This window comes from Pezoporus occidentalis, unplaced genomic scaffold, assembly GCF_034315485.1.
Source record: "Pezoporus occidentalis ecotype Australia unplaced genomic scaffold, CSIRO_AGI_Poc_V1 ctg63, whole genome shotgun sequence".
NCBI lineage: Eukaryota > Metazoa > Chordata > Aves > Psittaciformes > Psittacidae > Pezoporus > Pezoporus occidentalis.
This window is the reverse complement of record NW_026915977.1, coordinates 6,638,878-6,650,958: the sequence shown is the minus strand read 5'-3', so window position 1 is coordinate 6,650,958 and position 12,081 is coordinate 6,638,878. Positions and strand designations below refer to the sequence as shown.

At 43.8% G+C, this 12,081-nt stretch overlaps 1 protein-coding gene across 6 annotated transcripts in view; it reads left to right on the top strand.

Moving 5' to 3' along the window:
• Window positions 1–12,081, top strand: part of AMOT (angiomotin) — a 58,283-nt gene that overhangs the window by 20,853 nt on the left and 25,349 nt on the right. For 4 of the 6 annotated variants that reach the window (XM_062640014.1, XM_062640018.1, XM_062640016.1 and 1 more), the window contains 2 exons: window positions 4,806–4,969; window positions 6,409–7,327. In XM_062640014.1, coding sequence (XP_062495998.1) covers window positions 6,456–7,327 — 872 coding nt within the window. In that variant the 5' untranslated portion in view covers window positions 4,806–4,969; window positions 6,409–6,455. The remainder of the gene's footprint in view (window positions 1–4,805; window positions 4,970–6,408; window positions 7,328–12,081) is intronic. The other 2 variants (XM_062640020.1, XM_062640019.1) reach the window with 1 other exon arrangement.

The window sequence follows — 12,081 nt, the reverse complement described above, 5'->3', positions numbered from 1 at the left end:
AGTTAATAATGAAGTTAGTGTTTCATTAACTGTGCAGAAATTGCAGTGCATGCCATGAAAGGGTTGTCTCTGCAGATGTGAGTAGTCTTGGTTGTGCTGCAGAACAGTTTAACTGAATGGTGGGATGTGTTCACGTAGAAATATTCCCAATACAAACAGCTGGATGAATATACCTACACTGGTTTTGCTGTTAGACCGGTATATTCAGAGTAAACCCTCCTGCCCCTCTGACTTTTAAAATCCTGTGGAGGAACTTGAAATTCCATAGCATTCTTATCAAAATGCTTTAAAGCCGTGAAACATTCCTGTTTGTACCAGGCTCTGTAAGTGTTTGTTCTTTTCTTCTCCCCCCCCCCCCCCCCCTTTGTAATATAAAACCTAAATTATGTTGGTGAAGATTATAGGTACTTCCCTGTGAAGAAATTGATACTTTATAGTGAGGGAGCAGCAATTCAAAGGTCAAGTAAGGTCTTCTCAGTTTTTTCCTTAGAGATGTTATTTAGAGGGGTTCTTCCTATGTTGATGTCTCATTTATCTCAAGCCAGACCAAGTGACTAGCTGCTTTTTCTTCAGGCCTGCAAGGCTTTCTTGTGCCAGTACCATGAATGTTTGAGGAGGGTGGCTGGTGGCTCTTGGTGAGACAGTCTAGTCCTTGCTGAAATTGGACTCCCTTTGGCTTGGAGAGTTGTTAGAAGCGTGATCAATGTTTGGCTGTTCAGGTGGCCTCTCGCTATAGTTGCCGGATGATCTAATAGAGTGGGTATGCACATTATTTGCACCCCCCAGTGACATTGTTCTTGTTTTTAGTTAAAAGAAGGAAGTTTTTCTTGTTTGCCTCATGACTCTGTCCTCCTGGTATGAAGATGAGTAATGCTGGCGCTGCTCCATGCACCTGCTCGCTGCCACCCTTCAGGATCACCTGAGCCACAGTCAGCAGATCTGGGCAAGCAGGGGTTGGATGGTTGAATGGGAGCTGGGGAAGTGTTTATGGTTGGAGGCTGAAACCCTCTCTTGGTCAGGAGCAGGTGCTAAAATGCTGTCACAACTTTGGGATTTGTTGTGTGCTGCCTTGCAGGTTTGGGTGTTGGCGCCAGATGTTGGGAACCTTTATTCCTAAGGACTATCCCAGTGTGTATTCACTCCCTTCCTCCTCCTTGGGTAGGACTGAAATGAACCAAAGAGCATTCAGTGATAACCTGCACTATTCATTAAATAATTTTGGGCCTTGCCCTTGTGAGTTGTATTCCTGACCACTTCAAAGCGAGTGTGTGTGCACAACAGGCACGTTTCCAGTGGTCTTATGGACACTCATGTGAAGTGAATTTTGCAGGATCAGGCCATCAGCCTGCTGGGTTTTGCATAGGCCACGCAGCAAAGGCATGTTTCTATTAAACAGAGGGTGGCTCAGCATGGGATCTGGTCTCTGCAATTGCCCAGGGACTTCATAGCCAGCCTTTTCTATGCTATCTCTGTTTTGTGTTCCCTGCTTGTGTTAGAGCATGCAGGTATGTCTGAAGATAACTCTGAACCTAAAAAACAACCAAAGACTTCATCTAACTGATAGCATCCTATCATCACCTCTGCCAACCAGGATAAGCAGGATCACATGTACGTTGCTTAAGTAGAACACAGAATAACTTAGCAAAATGTACTGCTTAAGTTTGAAGTCTGCCACTGGCACTGCGTTGTTTTGTGTATGACACAAAATTTAGTAGTAAAACTGAAAGTGTTTAACTGTTCTCCAGCGCTTTTGAGGTGGTGAACCTGTTCCCATCCCACCTGATGTGTAAGCTAATTAGCTTCTTGGCTAAGCAGTATTTCTGGGCAAGTAGGTACAGGCTGTCCTCACAGGGACTCTTGCATTCCTCTTCGTTTCACAAGCTCAAGGAAGATGCTTCTCTTTGCTTGTGAGGTTATTATTGCTCCATGCAGGTTAATTGAGCTATAGTATTATAGCCACTCATCAAGCAGTGGTGAGTAGCTCACTTGTCTAAGCTTGTTTATTTTTATAATGCTCAAAAGTATTTGCATGCTGTACAGAAATGTGCTGCTTTGGTTCCTTCCAGCCTGGCAGTATTGTAATTTTAAATTCTTTATTAATCTTTCTTCCTCATGAGGGACTGGCAAGGTTCCTGTGCATAATTACATGATGTTGAAGACAGAAGCCTCAGCTACTGAATTTTTACACAATGCCCTGCAAACATGGGTCTTTTCTTCCTTAAATAGTACCTATGCTGCCTCCCTTTTTATGCCCGTTCTTGATCTCAGCATGGATACATGCAAGTATTTGCAATTCCTGTGTTAGTTCTACCAGTTCTAGACTAATGTTTTGCTCAAGAACATACAGATGGAAACTTACCATGAATAATTTCGGGCTAGAAGTTAGAACAAGGTAGTAAAATGATAGAGCTATGGTGCACAGGAGCAAGCTGTGAAATCGGTTCAGCCCGGGAAATCTCCCTCACAGTGTTTTCTTGGAACAGAATTAGTCTAAAACTGAATTTTCCACTTGAAAAACGAAGTGTCTGTGGGCTTTGCGGTTATGGAGAGTGCACCATCCAACCCATAAGCCAGTCCAGTTTTGCAGAGTTGTTGGTAGTCTGAATTCAGCCATATCCATCATAAGAGATTTAGGCTAAACCCCCAAATAGGTCTGCTTAAAATGTCTACAGAACCTATTCTGATTTCCTTCCAGCTCTATCATAACAACTTTTCCAGTGCACCTCACTGATTTCCATCTTTGGCACACTGAGAATTGAAATTGCTGGAAGAGCCTAACACAAATAGAATTTGGTGTCCAAATAAATAACACATGGGCTGCAGTACCGACTGTATTGTTCATTTTTGTGTCTCATTACACAGAAAAGTTAACTCCCTGGTTCTGCCGTGAGTTTCCAGCTCGCTCAGAAAGCAGATTTCAGGAATGCTGCCACCCAAGTTAGTTGCACAAGATTTTCTTTGTTAATTAGAAATAATGGGATAAAACAAAATAGGCTTGATGCGAATAGTTGGTATATAAAGAAAGGAGGTTTGCTGGCCGGAATATCTTCATATTGTATCTCTGTCCACCTTTTGGTTTGGATTGCCAGGCTGAGTCCTGCTTTACATCCACACTAAAATTAGTAATATTCAGTTCCAGCAAATACTTTTGGTGTGAACTTGCCCTCCCTTCATAGGTTCAGCAGAATGAGCTTGTACTGCTGTGAAGTGAAACGCTGTGTGTGAGATGGTTGCATACAGAATTACTTCCTTGAACGTTTGAAGGAGTTAAACATGCACAGATTGAATCTGTCTGTTGAGAAAATCTTTAAGGCTGAGAGGCAGAATCTCAAGCTGGGTTGTATCTTTGTATTAAAAAAATAAACACAAACACACCACCACCCCCTTAGATTTTTCCAGTTGAGACAAAAGAAATCTTTGGGTGGAAAGGCAGCATCATATTGCATAATAAAAGCCTTTTTATGCTCTAATAAAAAGGGTTGCTTAGGGCAGCTTTGCTTTGGAAAAAAAAAAGCATTAAGAAGAAGAGTCAGTGATGATGCTGGTGTGAGAGGGACAAGGAATCCTCAACGTGTGTTGTGCAACACTGGGAAAAGAGGCTAGAAGTTGCTCTCGTTATCTGGTATCTTAATGCCTGGTTTAAAGGTTCTTTACTGCATATTTGCTGGCAGCTGTTTTCAATATATCCCTCTCGAGCTAAGTCACCAGTTAAGAATTTGACATTAGATGTTTTTTTCAACCACCATCTTGAAGTACCACACCACACAGCACAGCCTTGTTCTCTGCTTAGATATTGTTCATGTGCCTTGAAATTGCTGTTGACACCTCAAGTATTTAACTTGCAGATCGGAGATAATTTTTTGGGGGTGTGGATGTGTGCCATAAGAAGGCAGAGACAGAAGTATCCACGTCTGCATTCCTTCACTGCATCTGTTCCCTTTAGTTTTTTTGCAACATTCCAGGAAATTAAGTTAAATTATCCATCTCAATGAATATTTTTAATTTCACTAGTTCTGCCCTTAAAGTACAAGCATACTGTATGCACAAGTATGTTCCACTTCTTTTGCATCTTTTGCCTTTTTTGTTAGGACACCTTCAGTAGTTGTTTAACTGCTTCTTGAATAACATGCCCAAATACACGTTTCTCCTGATTCTCCCCTCAATGGTTAAAAGTTTCTTCAGTGCTTTATATTCTGAAAGAGAAAAATAACATAATCAAAGAATGCTTTGGGAATTAGAGCTGTGCTCTGCAGTATATTTCTGGCATTCAGTGTCCTTTTCTTCCTCTCACTTTCCCAGTCTGTAAAATAAAGCTAATATTCATATACTGATCATTCTCACAGACATTTCTGAGGCATAATATGTTGAAGTTCATAAAGCATTTAACCATAGCTCTGTTCATCAAAGGATTTGTGCTGTTGTAGTTTGAAATCTATGGCACCACTGGAAAAGGAGCCATAAGCACAGGCATCATCATCTGTGCTGCAGCTTTCATTCTTAGCAAAAAATAAAACAATGGAGTTAAAGAATTAACGGGTTTTAATCACTGTTTCACTTGGAGGCACAGATGGGACAAAGCATTACTTGGCAACCTTTAATCTTGGAGCAGAAATTGTCATGATTAAAGCAGCAGCTGGAGTAGATTGTGAGGACAGGGGGGTTCATTCATTCTAAAGGGACCAAAATTGTTGGGTTCTGGGAGAAAATGAGAAGCTACAAAAGCAAAATCTGAAATATGGGCCAAGGTTTATTATTCTTGGGGTCTCATCTGCTGATTAAAACAATGTTTTCAATGCTTTCCTCAGAATTATTTTGGAAGCGAGGAGAGTGTCAAGTGATCTGGCCTACTGAAGAGGAGACCGAAGCCATCTCTGAGTGGAGATTTTGGACTTGCATGAGGAAGGCTGTGTGTCCCCCCATGTGGCAGAACTGCTGCTCTTTACCAAGGAAGTCAAAGTGAAGGAAATAGGTATGTGCCACTTCAACTAGGATTTCAGAAGAATCACATTAACAGGCCAGTTAACAGGGCCTGAATTCCTAGTTGAGGCAGCCTGGAGCGAGGGGGGGTTTGACTTTCTCTTCATTAACGGTTGCAGAAGGGTTCTGTCTGCCTGATGTGTCCAGGCCTTGTATCACAGGGATAGATTCCTGCAGCAGGCTGGCCCAAGGGAGGTAACTGGGTGGTTGTGGAGACACAGAACAAAGCAGACCCTTCAGGTCTGACTCCTGTAGTCCATCCTGGTTTTGCCACGGAACCAGCTGTTGGGAGCAAGTTACCTTTTGCTAAGGGATAATGTTAAACAGAAAAAAGGGTTCAAGATAAAGTGCTAGAATGCCAATATGCACTCTGCTGTTAGGGCAGCGCCGCAGCTTAGCCAACAAATAAAGCATGCTCTCTATTCTGGACTGTTCTAGCTCAAAAGTAGCTCTGCTTTTAGTTAAATGTCTCAGAGGTATCATTAATTTTGGATATTTCAACTCATGCAAGGCCAGCGGGCATGAGTTTCCATGACAAATTGCTGGCTCCACTGGGAGACTGAGTGAAGTGTAATCACTGCTGGTCACTGACTTAATCTGTACTTAGGATGTGCTTGACATTGGCTCTTTGTATTTCTCTAGTTAATGCACAGTGTTTTTTCCTGCCACTCAGAGGTCATTTTCTGTTCCTTAGGTCAGACAACTCTTATTCCTCCTCTTGCATTTGCATGCATTCAGCTGATGGTATTTAGATGTGTGAAGATTTGGTTGCCTTTGTATAGCAGAAAGTTGCAAAGTCCTCACTTGCACCAGTACATTGTGCTTTCTGCAGCAGGGAGACTAGGTGCTGATCTCACTTAGGGTATTTCATAACTCTAAAAACCTGCTGGCTGACAAGGTATTCATTAATTGCTTTAAACGATCTAAGCTAAGAGATATCTTTACTTCCTTTGAACCATAGACTGTCTCAATGGGCCTCTCTTTTCCCTCCTCCCCACCCCCTTAAAACCGACAAATTGCTGATTTCACCCTTTAATCCTTGTCTGCTTGCAAATATGGGGAGTGTATTTCACTGTTGGTAGCCCCAAATGTAAAGCAAACAGGTCTTAGGCATTTTTACCATCATCCTGGGAGTTATAGGTCTCCTTTTCTGCCTGAAAGCAGCCTTGCTGTCTGAGGTATTCAGCATACATCCTACAGCTTGCAGTCCATTGATATTCCTATAAACTTTCAAGTCACCTTTCATCACCTTTCGAAGCTTTGCCCCCTGGCATGCAAGTCCTTCTTAGGTCAAGGGCCTTAATGACCCCATTGTTATGAGAACCTTTGGTAATCTAACCTGCTTTTTCTCTCCTGTATTTCAGGCCATTGCTCTTAAATGTCTCTTGCTTGATCCACTCAGGCGCTAATAACCGTGTCTCCTTTCCTTAGGTCAAGGGCAGCTTTTACATTCCACCCAAAAGGCACCACAGTTTGAGATGAGGAATTCAGAAGAGCAAGCAGCTACGACAGTTTTACAACGCCTGCTGCAGGAGCAGCTCAGATACGGAAACCCAAATGACAACCGTAACCTTCTTGCCTTACACCAGCAAGCCACAGGAAATGCCCCCCCTTTCAACAGCACTGGGAGTCCAGCATCTCAGAACGAAGGGCTGAGCTCCCAGGACCACCAGCTTGTGACTCATGCTGCCCGTCAGGAGCCCCAGGGCCAGGAGATACAGGTGGACAACAGCATCATGGAGAAGCAGCTCTCCCCACGACTTCAGAACAGTGAGGATCTCCCGACCTATGAGGAAGCCAAAGTGCAGTCACAGTATTTCAGGGGCCAGCCACATGCTAGTGTCGGGGCAGCGTTCTATGTAACAGGGGTCACCAACCAAAAGATGAGGACTGAAGGGCGGCCCACGGTTCAGCGGGTGAGCCCAGGGAAGGTCCACCAGGATGAAGGACTGAAGGACCTCAAGCAAGGGCACGTCCGCTCCTTGAGCGAGAGGCTGATGCAACTGTCCTTGGCCACCAGTGGGGTCAAGGCCCACGCGCCTGTCACAAGCGCACCTCTCTCCCCCCTTTCCCCGCTTTCTCCTCAGCAGTCCAGCGACCCTTATAAGAATTCTGGCTCCAATGAGTTCTACAAGAACTCGGTGCAGGCCCCTTCCCAGCCCAGCATGAAAGGAATGGAGCAGCGGGGTCCTCCTCCAGAGTATCCATACAAAAATATGTCCACCCCATCTATGAACTGCAAACCTCAGGACTCGGGACATTTCTATAGTGATCATCGCATGAACCAGCAGGGAAGATCTGATGGGCCAATGATGAGGTATCAACATCCCCCTGAGTATGGGTCAGTCAGGTAAGCAAGATCTTAAACCAAACTCCTTGACAGCCACACGCGGAATGACAGGATAAAACTCAGTCCATCACCCTCAATCCTGAGGCAGGTTTTCTTTCAGCACAGATCTCATCTGTATTATGTGAGATGACATACTGTGTTCAGCTACAGACCATGTCTGGAAGGACAGTAACATGTTTCAGTAGCTACCTACAGAGGCTTGACTCTTTATTAAAAACCCCAAAACAAACACAAACTAAAAATACTCTGACAAACAAAACGAGTCAGCTTGAGTTTATGGCATGGGGAAGTTTTAACGCTGAGGCTCCAGAGCCTTACAAAAGGTTTGCTACAAAAGCCAAAGTTAGGGTGTGATTCATTGTAGAAACTTGCAGTTACTTATTGCAAGACTTAAGCTGTTATTTAATTACATCTGCCCAGACAAAAGAGGTTTTTTTAGCTTTAAACTGCATCTAAATGCTATGTAGGAAAGGAGAAAGTGACTGAAAGCAACAGTGGTGCAGGTAACAGCCATCACCTGAACTTCCTTTGGAGTTTCTCAGACATTATATTCAGCGGACCAAAGTGTGAGAGTGGGAAATGAAGCTTGCTTTGTGCCTCATCCCAGGCTTGCTAGCTTAGCTTTCACATATTTTCCTTGCATCATTTGAAATCTCAGCCTGTTCTGGTTTCCTTTAGATAAGGAACTAGATTTGGCTTAAGCCAACACTGATGTCCATGTGGGTGAAGGTGAAGTTTTATTTAGGTGGGCTGAAAATATGGCTTGGCTTAACCTGTTCTCTTAGCATCTCATCTCTGTCCAAGTCCAGGTGAGATTTGGTATAATGATTTTGGCCTCATTTTGAAGCTAAAAGGATAATAAAGAGGAGGGTGTTGCTACACTGAGTAAATGGTGAGGTCTCTATGCATTGATATTTGCACATACTGTGTTGTCCTTGGAGGGGAGCACGAAAAAGTAACTGGTCTGTATTTGAGAGCAGAGTCTGAGCTTTGGGGAATTTGAATCTACTCAGAACCTTCCTAGTCCTATGGGGAGCTATTTTCAGAGTTTGTCCACCATTGTTTGTGATCTGAAATGACTTCAGCATACAAGCCTGATGAAAAGGCCCTTTGATCTGGCTAAATAAATAATAAAGAGGCCAGGAAAAGGGGAAGTAAAGGGTTTTGGGGGGTAATGATTGTAGAAGCTCGTTGCAAATGTTTTTGCAAATGCAAAGGTCTTGAATCTCTGTGCATACACGAAAGGGAAACAGATCCTTAATGGTTATACTGCATCAGAAATACTCATGATATTGCATATAGTAAATCTAAGACGCAGCCTGCTTGCTGTTTAAGGGAGAGGTATTTGAAAGCACGCCAACAGTCAGCTCTTCTAGACAGGGTGATTTTTGTCTGTATTGGATGGATCCTGGCTGCTTTGAAAGAACATGGTGGGGGAAAAGGAGGGGGGAGGAGAAAGGTTCAGCTGGCAAAGTTTCCAGTAGGGGAAGCAACTGAAATTTGTCTTCAAAGCATTGGGAATCTAATGAGGTTACTTTTTAACCTAAATAGCTGCACGGAGGAAAGGTTTCCTTTGCAAGCGAATGCTGATGCAGTAGAACAATCGCAAGACTAATCCATAAATTACAGAGCAGCGTAGCAAAGGAAGGGAGCAAGTCCTCTCTTCCCCTCCCTCTCCCACACACTTGTAAGAGAAACTGTCACTGAGACAAGAAACCTTCTGTGTTACTAAAGGTGCAGCTGGGTGATGGTGTGTGGATTTTAAAGGCCCTCAACTTCCAGGAGGACATTTGCCTGGCTCTGGGCAGCGCTGAGCAGTGGCTTTGCAGCCTCGCTGGGGTGATAAAGTGCTTTCCGAGGCTCCAGTTTTCCCAGCTCTGTGTTTATGGGGATTAATTTGGGCTGGTAAATATGTGCATTTTTTGAACTGTGTGTCAAGGAAACAAAGCCCCTTCTTTCTGCTGGTGAAGCCGCACCCTTTGCTGCGGGTTTTTCCCCTCATTGTTCGGGGGAATTTGAGGGTGACCTAACGATGCGGTTTAAATAAAACTCGTTGAGCAAGATAAACATTGGGGAATTCACAGCATTCTCGTGCTTCACCCTCCCCAGTCTGGGAAAGGAATGGGCTGTGTGGTAAGTTTAAACCAGTCTGCAAATACTTTGCCTCACCTGCTCCTGGGTGGTGTAGGTTTGGGAACACATATGTGTTGGTAATGATGTTGGTTTAATGTAAATACCGGGCATGCCGGAGGCATCCAGGCTGCTGTTTGGAAACTGTAAAGACAGTTCAGAAGAGGGATGGCTGCAAGTGAAGCCCCGAAATCCAGTTCTCTCCCAAATAGCTCCACTGCACATTAGCACTGGTGATGAAAACAAACCTGCAGGTCTAAGAGGGGAAGATGGGTGCCTTGGGCTCGGTGTCTCATGGGGTTGCAGGATCTCCTGTGGCAGAACAGTGGGAGCTGATGCAGTTTTGGGTGCAGAGGAAGCTCACTGTCTCTGATTCAAGCGGCATCCTCTGCTGGGAGCCCAAATGACTGAGCTCCTGCTGCGGTGATTAATCCTGTTGACTTCACAGAAACTTTTTGAGAAAGAGGTCTGTAGAATTTGTCCCATAATTAGTAAATCGCTTCTGTGCACTGCGTTCCCCTCCGCAGCATCAAAGTGGGGGATAATCAGGTATGACTGGGAAGCAGACCAAAAATGCATTGGTTTGATTTCAGCTGCCTAATGAAGTGAAGTCTGCTCCCTCCTGCTGTCAGCGTGTCCCTGTTCATGCAGGGGGGCTGTGGAGGAGAGAGGAGCTGTAGCTTCTTGAACATGAAACAGGCAGGAGAAGCTGGGAAGGCAGAAAAAACTTTAACAAGCCAGAGACCTTTCCTGATCTCTTCGCATTTCTGCCCTCCCCATTTTGCTGCCCTACCTGCAGACATATGTGACTTATGTTTGCAATCCTGGCAGCCTCAGAACTCCCAGTGGCTGGGATTGCTTGCAGAGCTGCCCTTGCTCCGTAGCTCTGTCTTCAGGACTTAAAAGCTAACATGACCCTTGTAGTTGTAGAACCATAAATCCAGGTTTGTACTTGGTGTGTGTCTCTGATACACACCAGGGGCTGTAAGGGAAGCAGAGATTCTTGTGTGATACAGTCTTCAAAATGAAGAGGCCCTTACAGTTATGTTTTCAGACTTAAAGACCCGGAGGAATTGTTGCTCTGAGGCTTTTTTTCCCTGTGTTTGGGGTTTTGAGCTCTTCATGACACTGAGGCAAATGGAAGGAGATTGTGTAATTTTGTTTTCCATGTATTTTGAGAGTCTTTCTGCATTCTTACATGGAATTTTGATGACTACTGCAGGGTTACTCAAGGACTGAAGCTTTCATGGAGGGAAGTTGCTGCTACCGTGCTATCAGCAGTTCTGTTAGGTGACCCCAGTAGTCATTTGTACCTTGAAATTTTGCAGGCTTGACTTAAAAATATTGAGAAATGCAGCTGGGTTCATTCCTTTACCTTTCGGAATCTCCCAGTCCAAAATTGGTTTACCAGAGAAACAAATTCTGCAATTCTCATGTTAATCTGAGGAATCTCAGAACCAGGTAGAGTGAACCCACAGAATAAGACAAAGTGAAGCAGATGCTAAAGAGTTCTTTGAACGAATATGTACAAATTTGCATGGAAGATCTTAATGAGGTTGCTGGGATTTTATGTGTTAGGATGTTGTGTTACCTCATTTTGCTGGGAATATAAACACATTTGGGAGATTTTGGATGCTCTAGTGCTTTTGGTAATGCCACAGAACCAGAGGCTCCCAGCTATTCTGTTTTAGCTTGAACCCACAAGATTGGTGTTTCAAGAATGTGAGAGGGTTTGGATGTGAGAGCCAAGATGCTGGAAATCTTGGAAATGTCTCTTGGTTAGAAATGCTCAGCCATGGTTTCCTAGAGTTGTTCTTTACAATAGGTTTTAAAAAAAGTCATTTCCAGGCATGTCAGTACAAAGACTGTCCCTTCAGTATTTAGCTTCTGCTGTCGTTTCCCTTTGGACATCTTTGTGCTCCTTTCATTAGCTCTCAGGTTCTGCAGAAATGGCAAGATTCTGCCCATGTGTCTCTGATGAGATGCTTTTAGTCAAATAGCTCAAATTGTTAACTTTGACATCTAAACAGTCCATCTAAATAGGCTTATAACACTGACACACCAAGATCAAGTCAGTCTGAGTAACTGCTTCAGACTGTTTTCAGACTGGAAGAGTATCGGTTCAGAACTGGAAATGTGGTTTATTGCATCCATGAGGCAGGCTGGCAGCGTATCTCTTTTGATCTAACCTCTGTAGGTCATCAGAGATTAAATGTCACAGCAGGGTTATTCCCTAATTGATTATAACATCAAAACAGAGGTGTCAGGTAAAGAATAATCTGAAGGAGATGAGTGGTTTCTGGAGATGGAAAGTTTTAACTCTGCGCATAACTGGGTGAGCTAGGAAAGGAGCTGGAAACCACCTGAGACAAAGCAGACAACCTTCAGAATGGCATGTGATGGGTTTGCCTCATTCTTCATTATGAGAACTGGCAAATAAGGGTAATGAGGTAAATGCAATGATAAGTAGAGCTGGCCTCCCAGGAGGGAAAAAACCAAAGTGCTGCTACTAAGCTGCACATTCCTGAGGAAATTAATTGCACGTCTCTCTTCTGCATCACCCCTGAGATCCTCATGCTGCATAGAATCATTTCTGGGGAAATACAGCTTCTGAAATAATGTTG